Here is a 22,826-nt window from a genome sequence, read left to right as displayed (position 1 = left end):
TTTCAGAAACACATTTCAGTGAACTATTTACGTGAAATAAGAGAAGAAAGTTTCCAAACGAGCCTCCATACTGGTTCCGGTTTGAAAGCTGGGAGCAGCAGCCAACGGCGGGAAAGCGTTCGTCCAATCAGGAGCTGAGTGCCTTGTTTCTAGGGACAGCACACCAAGCGTCCAATGTTGGGAAGCGTCGCGTCCCCTCGCGATAAAAAACGCCCCTGTGGACACGTACCATAATTCCTCACTCCATTCTGAGAGGTTCAATCCGTGGTGTGCTGCGAAGGGATGCTGCAACTAAATGAAAGTGAACAACTATGGATTTGAATTAGTGTAAAACTATAAGAACTCCACAAAGTGTCAAAAATAGAAATAAAAGACACTTTAAAGGGTTTCCCTTTTAGAGCTAGAGTTGGTGATCTTCTTCAAATACCTTTTTGACAAAAAGAAGAAACAAATCTGGTACCTGTGGCTGTCAGGACTGTAATAAACCGTCCAAACATTTAATTTGGCCGGAATGAAATGATTGGACGGACTACCTGCCTGTCTACCTGTCTTCCACCAGCTGCTAGCTTGACAGCTGTGAGTACTAATAGCAGCCATGTTGGTTGTTTACGTCCATAATGACAATGTTGGGGAGTGTCTTTGGAGGGAGGACTGAAGGAACGGACTGTCTACCTGTCTGTCTACCTACCTTCCTGTCTACCTACCTGTCTACCTACCTACCGGTCTACCAACCTATCTGTCTACCTACCTGTCTACCTGTCTACCTACCTACCGGTCTACCTACCTACCTGTCTACCTACCTGTCTACCTGTCTACCAACCTACCTGTCTACCTACCTGTCTACCTGTCTACCTACCTACCGGTCTACCTACCTACCTGTCTACCTACCTGTCTACCTGTCTACCTACCTGTCTACCTGTCTACCTACCTATCTACCTGTCTACCTACCTACCGGTCTACCTACCTATCTACCTACCTGTGTACCTACCTAATGATAATGTTGGGGGAGTGTCTTTGGAGGGAGACCTGAAGGGACGGACTGTCTACCTGTCTACCTACCTGTCTACCTACCTAATGATAATGTTCTTAATGGGAGTGTCTTTGGAGGGACAGACTGTCAGTGTTGATGACTTGGAGACTTTCTCTCTAGATTTAGGGACTTCTGGAGCTAGTGCTGCTAGCTGCTTTCATTGGAGAAGAGTTGGCATCACTGGGCTGGTTTATAGTTGGGATTATGTTTTTAAATCTAGTGTACTCTTGTTATAGTTTCCCAACATGACCGACCCTAGCTTTAATGTGAAGAAGGAAAGGAACATATAACACTAGATTCAGCTAGAACATCTGCATTCCATTCAGGTCTAATGACAAGAGGACAAAAAGCTTCTTCTGCCTCCTCTATTATGATGATTTCCTCCCTGTACTGTATAATATCAGAGACATGTTGCCATCAGTACGTGGTGTTGCCTGACAGATGTCCATACCTTGGTATAGAGTCCCTCCACCTCTCCCATAGCCTTGTTCAGCTCCTTCTCTGCGTGTTTGGCTCTCTCCAGGGCGTTGTCAGCTACTGCTACAGCGCCGTTACAGTTTAGGCCTCCACAGTGACGGTTCCCTTCATCGTCACGGCAACCTGCACCCCCACAAGGACTTTCCTCACAGGGAGCATCACCCGGAGCGCCGCAAACCTGTTGGGACAGGTGAACATGTGAACTGTTATTCGTATGGAAATTATCAGGCAACAAATACACATTTGGTCAATACTGAGTTAAGACCAGCGTGTGACTTTGTGTTGTTCTCTTTTATCATCTAAATAAATATATTATCATAGAGGAATGTTTTCATCATACTGTCATTCAGAGAGACAGACAAGGCTAGCCTTAGCTACAGCTACAACTAAAGTGACCTAGCTGCTGTCTGTCATAGAGGAAATATTCATTTTGATAAACCAACATCTTCATTTTGGAATTCCACACAATGAACTCAAGCAGTAGCTAAATTCAATCATGATGGGAGATATAACTAGATCAGTGGAGTAGCAGTTACTGCCATCTCAGCTTTGGACTGTAGTGCTTTTAAAACATATATTTAAATGTATATTTGTAGGTTCATTCAGTCTTGTGAAGTGCTCATTCCATGGGTGGAATATGGTCTAAATGCAAGTCTCCCTCAAAAATAATCTGAGGCACCCTGTAGTGTTTGAACAAAATTAAAATGCCTTTATTTTACATGGCAATGATTGTTTAAAATGACCAACGCGTTGCGACCAACATAGGTCTTCATCAGGGTCACTGTCCAGTGACACAGTAAAGGCATTTTTATTTTGTTCAAACACTACAGTGTGCCTCAGATTATTTTTGAGGGAGACTTGCATTTTGTGATTTTTTGAGACCATATTCCACTCCTCACAATGAGCCCTACACAAGACTGAATGAGCCCAATACACCTGAAGGATCCAAAGAGCACCTGTATGTAATCACCACAGAGACCCAGCAGCGCTTCTACTCCATTGTCTGTATGTTTGTAGGTTGTTTAATGTGAATTTCAATACAAATAGTGGACAGAGACAAAGCACAACAGAGATACATGTAACCCCTATGAACTATGGACAGTAAAAAATAGGAATAAAGTGTATTATCTTAAACTAGCGGACAAGCTGAAAGAAGATTATGTCTGTTGATGCTGTGTTTTCCCTTGAGGGCATAAAAAGGAATTACAACTGATTTATCCGTCATGCAGTGTACCAGCAGGCCTGAAAAAGTTTCACTGCTTCTGTAGTTGCTCTGGGCCTTTGTATGTCCGTATATATATATAACGTTATCACACTTTATCAGTACTACCAGCTTCTCAAACCTTCTCATTGATCTTCTTCATGTCCAGGCCCTGTGCTCTGGTGTTGAGGTCTCCAAGCGCACGTTTGTTGGCAGCATTTTTACGGTTGAAGTCGTCCTTCTTGGCGTTGATGAGGCGCTCGGTGCGGCGGCGAGTGTCTGCAGATTGGCTGACCGTGCTGGGCCTGGTGGTTGTTGATTGATTGGCACGCCGCTCCGCATCTCGAGACTTGTTGTAGGAGCTACGGATGCTGTCGTACGCGCCTAGAGGGCACACACCGCATATCAAGTTAATCCAACTGGTGCTGGAGTACATTCAAGGATTATTAGGGATTACAGATGCTTGACTCAGTGATGAACAGGGGAAGAGGATTAGGAATAATGATGCTGCATGTGAGGTAGGGAGGCTAATTTTGAAAAATGTTATTAACTGTTAATCGACAAGATTTGTGCCTCGCATGCAGCGGTGCGCCAGCTGCAGGGTATGAGGACAACAGACAATTGAGTCCCCAGTTCACCAGTACGGGAGCGTTAATTTAGCAGGCAGCCACTTTCCCAGTAAAGGTCTCCACCGCACATTTAGTTCTGTTTAGCAGGTTGTCCGCTGTGTGTCTGCCCGGCGTAACAACACTCTGTCTGTCCGGATTAACGATAGCGATTGTCCTACAAACAATGTGTGTGTTTGTGCTACATTAGCAGCTGCTAGCATTGCCGGTGGCTCCGTGCCCGCTGTAGCCACACACATACACTCTGTCAGCGGGGCGTAACTTCAGCGGGTTTCCGACCGGCTGTGTTGTCGGTGGGGTTCTAGCTGTGAATGTAGCTGTAGCAGACAGTTTATTTGTCGGTGAATAAATGCTATGAGGCTACATCTCCTCCGCTCAAGCGAGCTATAGACGGGAGCCAACTTCCTGTATCTGTAACGCTGGCTCAGACTCTTAAGGTGGACCAGCTTTTCCCTTTCAAGTGACGAGTTTTTCTCAGCTTTTTAATTGATTATTAATATTTCTTTTAACCGTTTTAACCGTTAAGCGTTAATCGGTTGCGATGCTTAATGTCGGTTAACGGTTAAACGGTTAATTATTAACATCCCTACTGTGAGGGATCTTGAGTAGGAACAGAGTGTGGACAGTAAGAGGGTGAATGGTTGAATAATCACCCAGGAAGTTGGAGTTTTTTAGGACGTCCAGTTGTCGGTGCAGCTGCTCTGAAGTGAGGTTCAGTTCTTTAGCCTCTCTCTCCAGAGCACTCAGCTCCTTGCTGGCCTCAGAATTGCTGTCCTGGACGATGGTTAGGTCTCCCTCCAGACGGTTTAGGGTGTCAGTGGTCTCACCGATCTGCGCTCTGCAGGGCAACACAACAGCTTGTTGGGGGATGTACATTATAATCCTGATATGATTTTAAATCTACTTTCAAATTGAATAAATCTGCTAAAAGGGAGATTTTCTTTTTTTCAAAACAATTCCAAAATCAAGTATCATTATCATTATTGTTATTATTATTATTATTATTATTATTATTATTATTATTATAATTATTATCTGGACACTGCGACCTGATGTGACAGACAGAATGACTTCAGATGGATATTTTCACTCTTATAATGCAGTGGGATGTAACAGCCGTACCTGAGATCTTCAATGAGCTCCATCAGGGTAGCGACCGCTGTAGCGGTGGCGTTGCGTGCGTTGACAATGCCCTGAGCTTGTGCCAGTTTCAGCTCCAGGTCTCTGAAGGCCTTTTCATAGGCCCCAGTAAGCCCAGTGGTCTGAATCTCGTGGGCACGCTCTGCCAGAGCCTTGGTACGCACCGCAAGGTCCTGATCATGAGACAACATTATGGAGAGAAAGATTATGGTTGTCTCGTAATCAGTTATTCAATATATCACACTGCTGACTGAGGACCACACCTGCACAATGCGATCCCAGTCCCCGAAGCACTGGTGGCAGGGCTGACAGTGGGGGAACTGGCCAGAGAAGCCTCTGGCACACTGGTCACAGCGGACACCCGACACCCCCTGCTGGCACACACAGTGGCCGCTCACCCGGTTGCACTGAGAGGCCTCAATGCCACGCCAGTCACAGTCACAAGCTGGTGGGAGGAGGAGGAGGAGAAGGAGGAGAAGGAGGAGGAGGAGGAGGAGGAGGAGGAAGAGGAAGAGGAAGAGAAGGAGGAGTAGGAGTAGGAGGAGGAGGAGGAGGAGGAGGAGGAGGAGGAGGAGGAGGAGGAGGAGGAGGAGGAGGAGGAGGAGGAGAAGGAGGAGGAGGAGGAGGAGGAGGGAATATGGAACAACAGGACTGAGCTTATAATGAGGACATCACATTTGTTTACACATATGTATCTATGTAACTGCTGTTTATTGATTATGAGGCTCTATACTGGACACATTCACTTCTGCATTGAATCCTTTGGTCTCTTCATCATGTTCATAACTACTTCACCGTTTCGTAAGAGCATGCATGATGTCTCCATGTTTCTAACCTCTGCACTGTGTCCTGGGGTCTCCCCAGTAGTTCTCCTGACAGTCTGTGCAGGTCTTCCCACCAAAGCCGTCACGACACTGACACTGCCCAGTGAACTGCACAACAGAGAAAAAGAAAAATAGAAGCACGACGCGTGAGTGTCTTTAGTTTCTGTTGAGGTGAATGAATGCAGCGCGTCATGAGATGTGCTTCTCATCTGATCCTGTTCAGGTCCAACTGTACCCTACCTCGTTACATGAGGAGGTGACTGAGTTGTTGGGATCACAGCCACAGGGTTCACAGCCCCTCCCGCTGGCCAGGTTCCAGTGGTTGGGGGCGCAGTGGTCACATGTCAGTCCAATGACGTTTGGTAGACACTGGCACTGCCCTGTGGCGCGCTGGCACACGCAGTCCTCACGCTCCATACACTGGCCGCGGTCAGTACCCAGGAAGTTACATGTGCACTCTGAAGGGCAAAAAAAGCATGCATCATCATAATAATATACATAATAATAATAATAACAACATTAACATGCTAGCCAGAGCTTTTTCTTTTTGTAGATTCTTCCAGTGAACGTGTCACTCACTCCTGCAGTTGCGTCGGGAGGCGTCTCCGAAATAGCTGCTCTTGCAGACGCCACAGACGGCGCCCTCGGTGTTGTAAAGGCATTTCCTGCACTCTCCGGTCCGCCTGTCACAAGCCTCCATGTCTGACATGTCTATGTTGTTGTTGCACTGGCACGGCTGGCAGCGCCCTCCGGGCTGAGAGGGGTTGCCATAGTAACCCGGAGCACATTCCTCACAGCGGGCTCCTGAATTGGGAGAAAAAGCAAAAAGGAAAGAGAGCAAGAGTTAGAATGAGACAATATGATAAGTACATAATTGCTACTTTCATTTGAACTGGAACAATAAGACCGGGTGAAGTGCTCTACAGGATGCCTCAGGATGTTTTTACAGTGTATGAAACAACAGGAAGCAGAAATCTTGTGAACGTACAGCAGCACAATCAATCAACCGGTAGTCTGGGAGGAGTGGACCCTCCTCATGTGGCCCAGACTGGGACTGAAATGGTTTCAGTGGATACTCCCATTGATAGAAGCATGTTAGTCTAAAACATGAACATGATCATGTTAATACAGTAGGTTACTAGAATCAGTTGAGTTATGCATCACCACTCAGTGGGGTTGGGTTAACCAGCTCTCATTAGTGAGTGTCTTCGGCATCACAGCCTTCTTCAGGAGCCATGTTACTCTACTTAGTGATTACATAATAACCTATAACATTAACATTCTGTGATGTTTCCATGATATCTCAGTCTGCTTCAGGAAAGCCCAGACAGATGTAACCACGACGGACACATCCTGGTATCAACTACTGCTATATACACAGCTTCAACAACAGCAGGAGGACTACTGGATTCTTTAGTCAGTGAACCATTATTTGAGTTGTTTAGCTGTTTTCCCTCTCTGTTATATCTTGTTTGATGTCCCTTCAGGTGAGACTCAGAAGAAGAAATACTTGTAATAATATTTGAGTCCAGAAAGAGAACAGAAGGAAATTGGAGAAAGAAGGAATGAGAAGGTGGGGAGAGGTAGAGAGTCGGGCTGTGTTGGCAGAGAGAAGGGAGGATGAGATGAGAGAGGAATAGAAACCGGAATCACGGCCTCACGGTGGTATTCCTCCTCCAACTAGTCAAGTGTCAGTTTACATCCATGTCTGTCCAACATGTCCTCACTTCATCATTTTATCCTGTTAGACATTTGTGTCAAAGTGTCATAAGTAGCATACTGTATGAATTCTTCAGTTATGGCCAAAAAAACGTGTTTTGTGAGGTTTCAGTGACCTTGACCTTTGACCTTTGACCACCAACATCGAATAAGTTCATCCTTGATTCCAACTGGACATTTATACCAAATTTGAAGAAATTCCCTCCAGGCGTTCCTGAGAATGTACCGACAGACGGACGGACGGACAGACGGACGGACAGCTGACGGACTGCTAACGGACAGCTGACAGACAGCTGACGGACGACTGACGGACAGCTGACGGACTGCTGACGGACGGCTGACGGACTGCTGACGGACAGCTGACGGACAGCTGACAGACAGCTGACAGAAGCTGACGGACTGCTAACGGACAGCTGACGGACAGCTGACGGACGACTGACGGACAGCTGACGGACGACTGACGGACAGCTGACGGACTGCTGACGGACAGCTGACGGACAGCTGACAGAAGCTGAAGGACAGCTGACGGACAGCTGACGGACGACTGACGGACAGCTGACGGACTGCTGACGGACAGCTGACGGACTGCTGACGGACAGCTGACGGACAGCTGACGGACGACTGACGGACAGCTGACGGACGACTGACGGACAGCTGACGGACAGCTGACGGACTGCTGACAGACAGCTGATGGTGCTCCGACAGGCCAGGCTCAGTGTGTTCATCCTGAATGTGGGACTATATTGTGGTATTCTCTGTGAGATCACTGCTCAACAAGCTGACCCAGAGTCAGAATCAACCCAACACTGGGTATACACCTGTTCCTCACAGTCTCTACCTTTATAGCTTGAAGGGTACTTTCTTATTTTACACTATCAGTCTGTATAATAATGATTCTGGGCCAGGTCCTCGTACTGGGAACATTTACTCAGACCTGGTTCATTGAACCACTTCTGATATCATTTCAGTAGCCTTTAGTGCCGTATGAAGCATGGGCAGCCACAGAAAAGCATTGGTCCTTTGAGCCAGGTCTCACACAGGGGCAGGAGTGCACTGTGGCACAGCACTGCTGATGGGGGGGGTGCTGAAGCCATGCACGGGTGGGAGGATTGGTAAAGTGGAGGGTTGGTGGGAAATAGAGGAGGAGGAGGAGGAGGGGGGGGGGGGGGACAACCATCATTACTCACGCTTAAAAATGGTCGCCCCGGAGCGTTTAACAATCCCTGTACCAGTAATACAGGGGAGGGAGGAAATGACACAGGTTATCATTCACCACAGCCCACTGACAAACATCAGTCCTACCTCACATCTATCCTTCCCTCTGTCACAGTAGGTAGCAGACTGGAGCTTTATCATGAACATGTTCAGAGCTGTTCTGGAGGAAGATGACCTCAGTGGTTGACTAAAGACATGAAGCTGTAATAAAGATGGACTCTGCTCGACTCGCCTGATAATAGGGATGTATATTCGTAGGAATTCTGATGACCCCCTGACCTTTCCTCCAGCGCCACCGTGGAATCTCAACAAGAGTCTACAATCATGCTAGCAACTGTATTTAGAAACAGCTGCACAGAGCTAAACGCTAATGTCACCATGCTAACATGGACACAATGCTAACATCTTTAGCAGATATAATGTTTACCATCTTCACTATCTTTGTTTAGCATGTTAGCATGCTAACATTAGCTAGCACCAAAAACAAGTGAGGCTGATGGGAATGTCATCAGTTTTCTCTGGAGTTGCCAACGTCAGTCGGTCGCTCCACCGCAGAATGACCTGCAATCAAGCTGGAGGTTCAACTAGTGACATCATCACGTCAGACCTGGATCAGCCTCAGCTCTACTTTGTGTTTAGTACTAACACAATAAACTAAGATGGTCATGGAACATGTGAACATTATACCTGCAGCAAGTTAGCATGCTAACATTAGCATTTAAATCAAAGCACTGCTGTGCCCAAGTCCAGAGCTGCTAGCGTGGCTGTAGACTGTAGTCTGGGTGGTTATTTCTACTGTAACATCAGAACAAAACTCCAGTTAGCTACAAACTAAACGATTGATGCACTGAAACTACATGAGATGAAATATCACTATTTAGTCTCTCTTTTTTAATATAAAAGGTTTCTCTCAGATTAAAGTGCCCTTTCACTTGATAAAACACATTGCAGAAACAACTGGACTCCACATATTTGACTCAGATGAGGTTTTGTAGTAGTTTTAAAAGTCAAACACTGAAGTACAGTACAGTATGATGAAGCAGTGCTATAATGTTCAGGTGTTCACAATGTCACTCGTTCTATAGAAAATGAATCACCCACGCACACATCTGGATACGCCGATGATGTCATTAGCATCACTTGCTGAGAATGAAGAGGAGAAACCATGGATGTATGAAGATAAAGCTAAGGACTGATGGAACAGCCCTGTCTTATTACCTGTGTAGCCCTGGTTACAGTTGCAGATGATTTGTCTGTTACGGTTGTCCTGGTAACAAGATGCAGCAAAGTGGCGTCCACTGTTGGGGCCGTCTGGACAGGGGCACGGGCGACACTGACCACTGGATGCTTTGCCCAAAACTGGGTTACCATAGTAACCATTGGCACACCTACAGAAATGACAACATGATCTGTAACTAACAACTCAAGTAGAAGCATGTATAATGAGCACTTTTCATACTTGTTGTGTTATTACAGTATATGATCAGAGGAGGATGAACACTACAAAGTCTTTAAATCCATTTCTTTATCCCCATGATGTAGTTTATGTTTAATCTGAACCTGATCACATGCAGCCTGGTCCCCTTCACACTGAAACATCACCTGTCACACTTGTCTCCTCCAGTGCTATCCCTACAGTTGATGCAGGCTCCGGTCCTCTGGTCACACTTGTTGGCGTGTCCGTTACATTGGCAGGGTCGGCAGCTGGGGAAGCCCCAGTGACCCGCCTGGCATCCGTCGCAGCGCTGACCAAACGCTCCGGGACGGCACTGGCACTGACCGGTGAACTTGTCACAAAGTCGAGTCACAGCGCCTTCCAAGCTGCAACCGCAGGCTGGACCGGGGGAGTAAAGGAGATAAGGAGAGGCGTATAGGATGGAGGATGATAGCAGGAAGTGAAGTGGACAGGAGAAGGAATCAAACAGAGGAAGTGAAAAAAAGGATGGGGAAGAAATCATTTAAGTAAAGAGGATTCTGTGTACTGAGAGACAGTAGAGGGCGCTAGCAGCTAGCATATAACTAATCAAAGGCTTTGCACATTAAGTGTGTCTAAACTCAGTTTAATCTGCAGACCTTTGTCACTAGAACTTGTAACTAGAATAAAAGAACAAAATGCAAAAACAAAATGACCAATATTGTCAGTAGTGTATCAGTAGATTAAAGAGTTTTGATTGAAGTGAAACTGCTTCATTAGCTGTTGCCGTGTCTGCACCGTTACGCCGAATTCACACCAAGCAGCGGCGAAGTGCGGCCTGCGGCAGGCTGCCAGGCAACGTCTATGGAAAGCTGCGGCGGCCGCTGTCGAGTTCAGCGAGCTGCGGCCGTTTGATTCTGAGGTGAAGTGCGGCCAAACAAAAGTTGGGACTTTTAGCGATGAAATGTGGCAGCCAATCAGTAAACACATCCTGTGACTCCTGTGACATGTTGACCTGTATTACCTGAAGCTGCACTTTGCCGCTGTCTGGTGTGAATTCGGCGTTAAGGCCCTACTAGCTGACCCTTCCACAGAACGTTTAAACATCCAAATCCAACCAGAGAAGGGGCGTAAAATATACACCACATCCTCCATCAACAGGTCTGGATTTGTAGCAGAGGTCCTCACCTATGCAACCTGACGGTCCAAAGCCGTAAGTTCCCGGAGCACACTGGTCACAGCGTTGACCGATCACATTGGGCTTGCACTGGCATTGGCCCCCGCGGACGTCACACATGGAGCTGATGGACCCCTGAGGGTCACAGTTACAAGCTGGAAGAGGACAGAGAAGAACAGGCATGAAGTCACTGAACCCTAACATATGGGAACATGCTGCACAGTGCATTCTGGGAGCAAAGGGCTGATGACTGTCAGGCTATTGGGATTCCTTATTTGTTTTACAGGTCAGCTTAAAGTTTTCCTCACTTTTTGTGTAAGGAACTGGTCAAGCAAATAAATCAATTCGACACATCATTAATAATGTTAACTTGGCTGATCCCAATAATGTTTTCCTTTCCTCTAGAGGGAAGTCAGAGGTCAGGGTAAAGGTCATGTAACCCACTGCATTGTAAACATCATGACCGCCATTCAGGCCCAATAAAGCTTCTTTCACTCACACAGCGCCCCGTCGTTTATGATGGCCGACATGCTGGTGATTAGCTTGGCACAGGTGTCACTCATCAGCGGGCGGGTTACACTCTTGGCCCCCTCGTGGCAGCGGTACCGCTCATACGTCTGCTTCCTGATGTTAGAAGCTGGATCCCCTGCGTTGAACATCTCCATGGAGGAGTGGCGAGGCATCAAGGCGATCTGGTGCAGAGGACAGGGAGGGAGGGAGGGAGATGTTTGTGGGATGAAAACTACAATTTCTTCATGACTCAGATGCTCATTTTAGAGGAGTGGAAAAAGAAAGTCATCTTACAGAGTCCACAAGGAGGAGAGCGTTGGCCGCCCCGTTGAGGATGCTGTTGGCATCCTGATAGCGTCTGAACTCAAAGCGGAGGCTGTAAGTCACGCCTCTCTCCAGACACACAGCCTGAGGAGGGACCACGAACCTGGAGCAACACAACCAGCACACATTCAGAGTGTGTGTGTGTGTGTGTGTGTGTGTACGTGTGTGTGTGTGTGTGTGTGTGAGCCACAGACCTGGCTCCAGCTGGAAGGGAGACACTGAGTCTGTCATCATCTGGGATGGTGTTTCCACAGGGGCTGCTGGTAGGAATGGGCCCCGGACGGATCACGGTTATACGCACCTCCTCCCAGTCTCGGGGCATCTGGGTAGAATCAGTGTTAACATGCAGTCAGAAGCATACCCATCATGACATATGAGAAGGGGAGGAGGACTGTTACAGAGTAATGATGGCTACCTGGATGATAGGATATCAATCACAAATGCTTTGGAAAATATTTAACATAAAATAAAAAATATACATGCTTTATAGGAAAAGGGTGGAAACATGCAGAACCACCAGCATGTTCCTTCACGTTAAGAGTTAGTGTAGCTTTGTCTGTACAGGGATAGTTGAAGAGTGAAATGAGCTTATTGAAATGTCAAATACAAAGGAGACGGTTAGCTTAGCTTAGCATAAAGACTGGAAACAGCAACCAGTCTCTCTCCAAAGGTAAGAAAATCTGTGAAGCAGCACCTCTAAATCACCAAGGGTGCTTTCACATCAGGGACCCGGGCCCAGATCCGAGTACACTTGTCCCCAAAGTCCAGTTTGTTTGATTAGTGTATGAACGCTCCGTACCATACTCGGACACGGTTTGTCAATCCGTACCCGGGTCCACTTGAAAAGGTGGTCTGGAGTACGGATCATGTGTACTCGGGTACGGTTCCCATCAGGTGTGAAAGCCGACCGTACCAAAACACGGAAGTGGACCGCTATTTAACGCGAGTAACGTAATCAGTCAGAGAGTGGTTGTGAAAGGTCAGGATTTATTCAACGCCATCAGTCTCCTCCGAAATCTGTATACATATAAAACTGTTTCATATCTAAGTCTGTATCTGCGCGCAGCATGCGCCGATCTCATCCTCTGAACTGCATGACCATGACTGATAAAGCAGGAAGGCCAGCGAGAGGTTCATTAGAATACAAACAATAGTAGCCGATGGGGTCGGGCGATGTTTGTTATTTTATTTAGCTGATTTAATGGTCTGTCTGCGAAGAACGAGAGACGCTCAGCTGCTCAGCGGGCAGAGAGAGAGACAGCGGGGGGAACAGAGTGTAGAGTCGGTATATTTTAACATCAAACACGGTGAAATAAGAGTTTATTAAGGCCAAACCAGAGTTGGTGATTGTAGGAGAGACTAACAACGACGTATTGGTGAGTTTCATTTAGTTTCTGTCCAGTTTGAATGAAGTGTTTTACGATACTCTGCCGCTAGAACAGCTGATCTCAACATAAACAAATACACGTTGATGATGAAGTGTACTCAGGTACGGAACAACTTTACTAATGTGGAAGCTGAGCAGCGAGGGGGGGCAATCGTACTCGGGCACGGTACGGATCAATCGTTCCTAATGTGAAAACGCCCTAACTAACATGTTCTATCTACACAAGCCTATGTGTAAAATGTTGGGGTTTAATGAAGGGTTATATGTACGGGTCGGGTGCAGTGACCCGACCTCTGGAGTCTTCTCGTCACTGTGAGTTTGAAATATTCCAGCCAATAACCAACAATAGAAGATATGAGAGTGGTATCGATCTTCTCATCTAACTCTCAACTAGAGGATGAATAAGCATCTGAACTCTTCCTTTAATTGCTTCATTGTGATCAGAGATGCAGAAACACACAGACCTGAGACTCGTAGCGGAGGAGCAGGTCATATTCCATGGAGTAGGGGATGTTACTGATGAGGAACTCCAGGGTGCCGCCCTCAGGTACCCGGGCAAACCCAATGCCCGTCCATGTGGCGGGGCGACCCTGCTGGTGCTCTCTGGTCTCTAACGTACAGCTCTGAGAATACACAGACGTATTCACATATACTTTTGACTATATTTCCATACCAACGCCACAGAACCACTCCAATATTTAAACGTGTGCTGATGAAGAATACGGGTACCTGCCCCATTTTGGCTGACTCAGCTTCATACAGGAAGTGATCCAGAGCCATGAAGAAGTATCTAGACTCCACCTGCGTACACTGGCGTCCTGTCATGTGACTGCGGCAGCGACACTGACCGCTCTCCATGGAGCAGCTACAGAGAAGACATAAACAGCTTTAAGTCATGGTTAATGAAGACAAGATTGGGAGTGCAGCACCGGGGCAGGAAACTCGGTGTTGGTAATGTTGAAGTAAAAATCCAGGTGCTCTTCATGGATGGGGCACGTTGTGAAATAAAAATAAAAAACAGAGACTGTCCAACTTACTGTGAAAGGAAGTCCTGGGTATAGGATGGCAGTCTAGAAACATCCGAGGCACTCTGATTGTGAAGTAAAAATCCTTTACCAAGACATGGATGACACCCAGCGTACTAGCCACTGTTGGCCGTGATCGTACAGTGGCCAGTTCTCCGCGCTGGGTGTTATCCATGTTGTAATAAAGGATCTTTAATTCACAATCAGGATGCTTTCACATCAGGGACCCGGGCCCAGATCCGAGTACACTTGTCCCCAAAGTCCAGTTTGTTTGATGAGTGTGAACGCTCCGTACCGTACTCGGGGACGGTTCTTCGATCCGTACCCGGGTCCACTTGAAAAGGTGGTATGGATTACGGATCATGTGTACTCGGGTACGGTTCGCATCAGGTGTGAAAGCCAACTGTACCGAAACACGGAAGTGGACCGCTATTTAACGCGAGTAACGTTATCATTTAGAGAGTGATTGTGAAAGGTCAGGCTTTATTCAACGACACCGGTCTCCTCCGAAATCTGTATACATATAAAGCTGTTTCATATCTATGTCTGTATCTGCCCGCAGCATGCGCCGATCTCATCCTCTGAACTGCACTGCCTTGGATGATACAGCAGGAAGGCCAGCGAGAGGTTCCTTAAAATATAGACAATAGTAGGCAATGGGGTTGAGTGATGTTTGTTATTTGATTTAGCTGATTTAATGGTCTGTCTGCAAAGACCGAGAAATGATCAGCTGCTCAGCAGAGAGAGGGCCAGGTGGGGGGGGAGACAACGTGTAGAGTCGTCCTATTTTCACATCAAATTCAGTGAAATAAGAGTTTATTAAGACCAAACCAGAGTTGGTGATTGTTGGAGAAACTAACGACGACGTGTTGGTGAGTTTTATTTAGTTTCTGTCCAGTTTGAATGAAGTCTTTTACGATGCTCCGCCACTAGAACAGCTGATCTCAACATAAACAAATACACGTTGATGATGAAGTGTAGCTACTCGGGTACGGAACAACTTTACTAATGTGGAAGCTGAGCGACGAGTGGGGGCAATCGTACTCGGGCACGGTACGGATCAATCGTTCCTAATGTGAAAACACCCTAAGAGTGCCTCGGATGTTTCTAGACTGCCATCCTATACCCAGGACTTCCTTTCACAGTGAGTTGGACAGTCTCTGTTATTAATTGTTACATAAATAGCTTTGTTATTACAGCAGCTGATATTATACGACTAAGCTGGGTGCGTAACATTTTGTTTCCAGTGAAGCTCCTTCTAAATCTAAATCATTACTACCTTATAACAAGACAAGCTAACAACAGTCTACAGTCATGCTAGCCGCTCTGTGAGGCTACGGCAGTGTTTTGAGCTAAATGCATGCTAACATGCTACGATAACAAGATGTTGAGCAGCTATAATGGTTACCATGTTCACCATCTTAGTTCAGCATGTTAGCATAACATTAGCTAATTAGCACTAAATGTCATTAGTTTTGTTGTTGACACATTTAAATGAAGAGCTGGTGATGGCACTAGACCAGGGGTCAGCAACCTTTACTATCAAAAGAGACATTTTAGAAAAACAAATGATAATAATCTGTCTGGAGCCGCAAAACATTTTAGCATTGTGATGAAGGTAACACAGTTTATAGTCTAAGTCTATAGTATATAAGTCTAATGCAGGGAGGGTCCGAGAGCAAATGTACTACGGAATATTAGGGCCACATTGAGGGAAAAAAAATCTGAGATTTCGAGAATAAAGTCATAATATTACGAGAAAAGAAGTCGTAATATAACAAGAAAAAAGTCGTAATGTTATGAGAATAAAGTCGTAATGTTACGAGAATAAAGGCATTACTTTACAAGAAAAAAAGTTGTAATATTACGAGAATAAAGTAATAACTTTACGAGAAAAAAAGTTGTAATATTACGAGAATAAAGTCATAATATTACAAGAAAAAAGTCGTAATGTTACGAAAATAAAATCATAACTTTACGAGAAAAAAAGTTGTAATATTACGAAAATAAAGTCATAACTTTACGAGAAAAAAAGTTGTAATATTACGAAAATAAAGTCATAACTTTACGAGAAAAAAAGAAAATAACACGTGTAATTACTGCTTTATAATATTATGACTTTATTCTCATAATATTATGACTTTATTCTCGAAATCTCAGATTTATATTTTTTCCTCAATGTGGCCCTAATACTCCGTCGTACCGTCGTACCATAGACCTACAACAATGATAAATAAAAATGAAAATATACACACAAAAAAAACGTTATTCATTTCCACTTATTTTTTTAAACTCCACAGGGAGCCACTGGAGAAGGGCTAAAGAGCCGCAGGTTGCTGACCCCTGAACTAGAGGAACAGTTAAAGGATGTACCAAACGTCATGGCAAACCATCCAAATGTGCCCTCATGGTGGTGCTAGAGGAAAAGTCAGGGGATGACCAGAGTCAGTGGGATTCATCCTCTGGGGACCATGACTGTCTGTCAACAGATGGTACAGTTGCTGAGATATTTCAGTCTGGACCAAAGTGACTGACAGATCTACACTGCCATGTAGCTAAGGTGGCTAATAACGCCAAAGAGTGAGCCCATCATCATCATCATCATCATCATCATCATCATCATCATCATCATCATCATCATCATCATCATCATCATGGAGCTGAATCAGTGTACGAGGTTTAACCACCTCTAGTGGCACAGAACATGGATCCATGAATTCATTAATGTGACAACAGGCGTAACAATTATTGCTAATATATCGTAGTACACAAGGCTGCTGCTGCTATTCTGGAGACAGGAATTAGTTTCTGAGTGTCATGTGTGAGCTGTGAATCAGCAGGATTAAACTACAGCGTCACTCACTGGTTGTCCAGAGCTCCTCCGATGTCACACTCACAGCCTCGGCAGCCATTCAGGTCGTGGCTCAGAGCCCAGTGTTCTGGCTGGAGACAGGAGGACAGACAGAGGACAGAGTGACTGACTGACAGAGGACAGAGTGACTGACAGACAGACCGAAGACATAGGGACTGACTGACAGAGGACAGAGTGACTGACTGACAGAGGACAGAGTGACTGACTGACAGAGGACAGAGTGACTGACAGACAGAGGACAGAGGGACTGACTGACAGAGGACAGAGTGACTGACAGACAGAGGACAGAGGGACTGACTGACAGAGGACAGAGGGACTGACAGACAGAGGGACTGACAGACACAGGACAGAAGAACCAGCTGATCAGTTGTCTCCAGACAGTCCTGGTTGTCCTGGGGAACTTCCACCACAGTCAGACTGTCTAACCCAATAAAACGACGCTCATAGCTGCTACTATTATTATTATTATTATTATTATTATTATTATTATTATTATTAATATTATTACTGCTCCGTTCCTTTCAACTGACACTGGGGCATTTTCCTCACGTTCAGAAAGAGCTGACATGACAATGTCAACACTGTCAGCAATTTCACTTTTTATACTTTTGATGTGTTTTGGCTGATGTATTTGGACTAAATGTGGTTCCTCTCTTAGTGTTGTAGAAGAATCTGGCCACTTTGTATTTACATCAATCAAGTTGAAGTTTGTGGACCAGGCTGTGTCATCCATCCCTCTACAGCAGGGGTCTCCAACCTTTCTTCCTCTGAGAGCTAATTTGACAAAATGAAAGTGGCCGAGAGCTACACATAACGCCACCAAGTTGTACATCGCCAATAGCAGACATCATTTCTGTCTATTACAGTCCCTCCATAGATGAAGGGCTTTGTGCTTCGTTAGGATGTGATGATGATATTCTCCGTTCCTAAACTGCTGCCAGACGGAAAGTCCGGTGAAAAGTTGACGTGGACTTTGGTGAAGTGGTGCTCGATGTTACATCTTTTACTGACTGACCGCTTGCACCGCAAATGAGACGCACACACATTTGTCATCACCCATTCCTCATTAAAATAGTATATTTGTTGCTTTTTATTGGCCTGGCTATTTTCTGCGGTCATTGTCAGATCTGGTGTACGCTTGCTGGTCTGCTAACATCGCCTGATGTTACTGCGTCGCTGATATCATTTAAAATTTAAATTTAAAAGCAGCACAACTTGTTTAATTGTTGGCCGATTGGCAAATAATCATTTTGTGTCAGAAGGAGGCGCGATGTATGTGAATTTGATTGGATAGATATTTAAACTGGTTTACAATGTGACTTTGTGTTATCAAACTTATGTCCATATTCTTGTAACCTTTAGTGAGCCACTCAGACTTGTGGGTCTCCAACAAACTTGTTGGAGACCCCTGTTACACTAATACTGGTCTGTGACCAGTCTGTTAGACCTGACAGCTATTTGGAAAGCTAACAAGAGAAAGTGTGAGGCAGTGATGACATTAACTGTTTCATCTTCTTTTTATGGGATATTTATACTGATATTTTTACTATTATCTATTTTTGTTTTAAATACACTTTCAGCACAGTGACAGTGAGAGGATTTTTTAATTCTGTCCAATGTTGACATTACACCATTTCTACGCAGGGCTCATCAGACAGGATCCACTTTGGGACCAGGTCCAGGCCCTGACCATTTTAGGCCGGCTGTAACTCACACCAACCGGACAGGCCTCAGATCCCTGGGCTAAATTTAGACACAGGACCCAGGCAGGAGCTCACATTCCTGCCTTACTATTCCTGGCTGAGGAGGCTGATCAGCGGCTAACAGCTTGGCTTCTGGGCAGAGAGAATGGGAGGAAAATATAAAGAGTGAAGAAGATCACTGTCACTTATTTAGGAGGAAATAAATGAGGGATAAAGGTAACAGGTAGGGGAATAAGATTCAATGCTTCCATTGAAAATGAATTGTTTCATGTTTAGTGTCAAACAGACGAGAAAGTGACAGAAGTGGTCAAAGAGACAAAAAGATAAAACAGGATTATCCAGGGGGTCAGCAAGGGAAATCTAAAGTATATCTGAAATTCACTGTCACATTAGCACCAGCAGGGCTTACTGACAGGAGCACAGAGGTGGTGGTGAGGAGGGACAGACAGATAACCATAAACAAAGGTTTCTTTACCAGACACTGGTCACAGCTGCGTCCAGTGACCAGACGCTTGCAGAAGCAGTCTCCGCTGACGGGGTCACACTGGGAGCTACCGGACACCGTTCCCCGGTGGTCACACCGGCACGCTGGTGGCACACCACACACAGATAGTGCACAGTAGTTAGTGCAGCACACTGAAAAGCAGGTTTTAAAGAGACAAACTACCACCACTGTCAAGCAAAAGTCTAAACCAGTTTCAGCGAATAAACTTTATGAGCAGTAGCGAGTCATCTGTGGACTTTTCTTATCGCGCGTCATGTAGTAAAGGGGGCGTGTCGTGTAGTAAAGAATTAACTGTCACATTTTTATATAACTTTTAACATTATTTAGGAAATGATACAGTAGATAGTGATAGGATTAGAGCCTTAATAATGCAGGAATTTACACAGCATTTTTTGTATACAACCAATATTGTGAAGAATTTCTTCATAAATTTTTTTATTGCTGGATGATGATGTGTATACAGTACATGCAGAAAATAGCACTGATATATCTATTGTTTGTGTTGTGTGTGAACTGTAACAGAGCATGTACTCACGTTGGCAGCCCTGAGGGTTGTCGGCGCTCAGGCCAAAGAAGCCAGTCTTACACTTGTCGCAGCGCGGCCCCTCCACGTTGGCCTTACAGCGGCACTGACCTCCCACCGTGCCGAGGGAGGGGTCGGTGTGGCTGTCGCACATCCCTCCGTTCTGAGAGCCGTCTGGGTCGCAGTCACAAGCTGCAGGACAGGCAGGAGAATGATGTATGATCTGGGTTGGTGTTATGGGGTGTTGCCATGTGACTGTAGTGTGGTGTTCAAGGCATCTATCAGTACAGCCCATATGACTCTGTTTCCTGATGTTCTCTTCACCTTCTACATGTTTCATCAAACATCACCAAAGTTAGTGCACAGAATATCATATGATATCGATATTCCATACTGTTTTTTATAATATTATATTCTGTACATTTTGATGGCCTGTCACCTATAGGTGGTACTACAGTACAAACACAGTGTATTCTTCACTTGTATCACCATATCTGAATTACTTTGTGGAATTCTGGGGTAACACTTATAAAACCAACTTACAACCATTATGCATACTACAAAAGAGAGCAATCAGGACAGTAAATAATGTGGGATATAGAAAACACATCAACACACTGTTTTTAAAGTCACATGCATTGAAGTTCATGGATTTGGTCAAATTTAAAACTGCACTAATTATGTTCAAAGCAAGACAGAATTCACTTCTGGGCAATATTCAAAAAAAAATTTCATTTTAAAAAGCATTGTGTTCGTACAACAAAGAAGAGTATGTGTATTTCAGTCTGTGGGGTGGATTTGTGGAATGGGTTAGGTCAGGGGTCAGCAACCTTTACTATCAAAAGAGCCATTTTAGGCAAAAAGAAATCTGTCTGAAGCAGCAAAACATTTGAGCATTGTGATGAAGGTGACACATTTTATAGTCTAAGTATATTGTATATGAGTCTAATGCAGTGAGGGCCAAAGATGTGACATGTGGCTCCGGAGCCGCAGGTTGCTGACCCCTGGGTTAGGGTGATGGGTTGAAGCGGAGCACAAATATAAATCAATTTAAAAAGCTATACAACAAAAAATAATGTTTGGGAGGTATATGGATGAGGAAGAGTTGTGATAAGGGTTGGTTTGTATTTATTTTTTAACTTCGGATGGATATGTGGGTTGTAAATGAATTTGGGATGCTGTTCATATATTTAATTTGGGATGTAAATAAATCTGGGATTGTTTATATATCAGATTATATTAGCATTCTGTGATATATGAGTTAATAGAGAAGAAGTGAGAAAGGGGTAGGGAAATATAAGTTTTACTTCTACCTACTCTTTTTCGGACACTGTTACTCTTGTTTTGTTTGTCATTATTTTGTATCTGTTTTTATTTATTTTTATGTTTGAAATAAAGTCATTCATTCATTCAGTTTGGTAGAGTAGCTCAACTTTGGTTTGATTTTAGGAAATACGCTCATTTTAGTGTGATTGTTTAATGTGCACCAACACACACTCACCCATGCAGACCCGCGGGTCCCTGATATCCTTAAAAGGGTCTTTGTAGTAGAAAGGTTTGCACGTCTCACAGTTGCGTCCCATGGTGTTGTGCTGACAGTCGTCACACACTCCTCCGCTGACGTTCCCCATGGCCAAATGCACCGCCATGTCAAAGTGGCACAGGGTGGAATGGCTGTTACAGTTACACTCTAGAAAAAAAGACATTCATTTCACACTAATTAGTCATCATGGCTTAAGTGTTGCTGTTCTCTAGTGTTCACTACCCACAGGCACACTGTTAGAGCTGTAAATACCCCAAACTGTCAGTCACTGTGCTTTGGTAGCCTGCTGGCAAATAATCGATGCAACAGTGTCAGAGTACATGTGATCTCTGTTTTCATTGATGCTTATTGGCTCATTAATCAGTGATGTATTTGCACTGCTCTTAATGTCCCCTTTGCTTCCCGCCCTGTGCTCACTCTTGCAGGCGTTGGTGTTGCGTCCCTCAGCCGGTTTCCAGGGCAGGTCGTTGTGGAAGTCATCACACTCCTCACAGTTCAAACCCTTGGTATTGTGGTTACACACACACCGGCCGTGGACCTTAAGAGGAAATGAGAGGGGGGGGTTAAAGCAATCTGTATGGGATGAGGACCCCAACACTGTACTGTGACTGAAGCCTGAAGCCTCATCACTCACCATTCCTTCTATATCATCCCTGATGCCATCGATGGGGGCGCACTCCGAGGCGTGGCCATAGCAAAAGCAGTTTCCACGTACGACGAGCTCATATATGGCGTAGTAATACTTCTCTTTGATTTCAGCTCTGGGGTCCAGCAGGTTGTCTCCCAGAGTGTGAAGCTTGGTGAAGTTCACTCTCAGGTTAGTGATCTTCAGCTGGTCTTTTGGGGACAGAGGAGGACATGGAGAGAATAAGAGAGGGCTGGCTAGACTCACTATCAGGCTTTATGTCATGTGGACATGTTTACTTCAGTTTTCTGTTATATGAAGGCTGCTGAGTCTTATGGTGGATGGTGTGACACAAGTTGGTGAGCTACAGGATGAAGGAGAGCAGCTAAAAATGGGTTAACAATACACACACACACTTCACAAAAGGCCGGTGGAGCATGACAGAATTGAGTGTGTGGCAAAGCATTATGGGCATTAACAGATAATGACCTGGTCTGAGGGTTAGTTAGTCCTCAGAGTTTTGAGGAAGATGAAGGTGACACTGAACAGGGGAAGAACAGGGAGGAGTAGTAGTTAGTAGTAGTAGTTAGTAGTAGTAGTAGTATAAACCCAGATGACATGTAGAATTATTTCCATCATGTCACACAGGACATTTTAACATCAAAATATATGAATCATCTTTATATGTATATAAAAACATAGCTATTTTATGTATCCAAACACAACATGTCTCAGATGACTGCACATGTAACACCAGACCAGTCGGCCTTTATAAACAAGTTACAGCCAACTAGTACCAACTTCCTGATTTGAGTTACCATCCCTCGGCAGGGAGACACTGTCTATGGAAGCAAAGAGGGAATATCACACTAAAATGACTAAAGTGACTTTGGAAGATCCCCACTTCCTTTGACTAACTAAACGGGACATAACAGTAGCTAAAGGCCATAGGCCTTGTTGAAGGGTTTGGGTTTTAAGGAGTTTTT

At 45.0% G+C, this 22,826-nt stretch overlaps 2 protein-coding genes across 3 annotated transcripts in view; one reads left to right on the top strand and one right to left on the bottom strand.

Annotated features, from left to right (window-relative positions):
• LOC141771945 (uncharacterized) overlaps positions 1-22,826 on the top strand; it is a 251,071-nt gene that overhangs the window by 187,062 nt on the left and 41,183 nt on the right. The window lies entirely within an intron of this gene.
• lamb2 (laminin, beta 2 (laminin S)) overlaps positions 1-22,826 on the bottom strand; it is a 167,494-nt gene that overhangs the window by 106,297 nt on the left and 38,371 nt on the right. For both annotated transcript variants that reach the window (XM_074642480.1, XM_074642479.1), the window contains exons 8-29: positions 21,850-22,052; positions 21,633-21,753; positions 21,174-21,362; positions 19,685-19,864; positions 19,120-19,232; positions 16,933-17,012; positions 13,774-13,909; positions 13,509-13,667; positions 11,852-11,979; positions 11,628-11,760; positions 11,323-11,515; positions 10,835-10,978; positions 9,835-10,066; positions 9,451-9,620; positions 5,878-6,102; positions 5,539-5,756; positions 5,310-5,406; positions 4,738-4,919; positions 4,457-4,647; positions 3,988-4,172; positions 2,851-3,092; positions 1,482-1,685 (exon numbers count right to left, since the gene is read on the bottom strand). In XM_074642480.1, the coding sequence (XP_074498581.1) occupies positions 1,482-1,685; positions 2,851-3,092; positions 3,988-4,172; positions 4,457-4,647; positions 4,738-4,919; positions 5,310-5,406; positions 5,539-5,756; positions 5,878-6,102; positions 9,451-9,620; positions 9,835-10,066; positions 10,835-10,978; positions 11,323-11,515; positions 11,628-11,760; positions 11,852-11,979; positions 13,509-13,667; positions 13,774-13,909; positions 16,933-17,012; positions 19,120-19,232; positions 19,685-19,864; positions 21,174-21,362; positions 21,633-21,753; positions 21,850-22,052 (3,725 nt within the window). The remainder of the gene's footprint in view (positions 1-1,481; positions 1,686-2,850; positions 3,093-3,987; positions 4,173-4,456; positions 4,648-4,737; positions 4,920-5,309; positions 5,407-5,538; positions 5,757-5,877; positions 6,103-9,450; positions 9,621-9,834; positions 10,067-10,834; positions 10,979-11,322; positions 11,516-11,627; positions 11,761-11,851; positions 11,980-13,508; positions 13,668-13,773; positions 13,910-16,932; positions 17,013-19,119; positions 19,233-19,684; positions 19,865-21,173; positions 21,363-21,632; positions 21,754-21,849; positions 22,053-22,826) is intronic.

Source organism: Sebastes fasciatus, chromosome 8 (genome assembly GCF_043250625.1).
Source record: "Sebastes fasciatus isolate fSebFas1 chromosome 8, fSebFas1.pri, whole genome shotgun sequence".
NCBI lineage: Eukaryota > Metazoa > Chordata > Actinopteri > Perciformes > Sebastidae > Sebastes > Sebastes fasciatus.
Note: the sequence above shows the minus strand (reverse complement) of the source record. Positions and strands in the feature narration are given on the sequence as shown.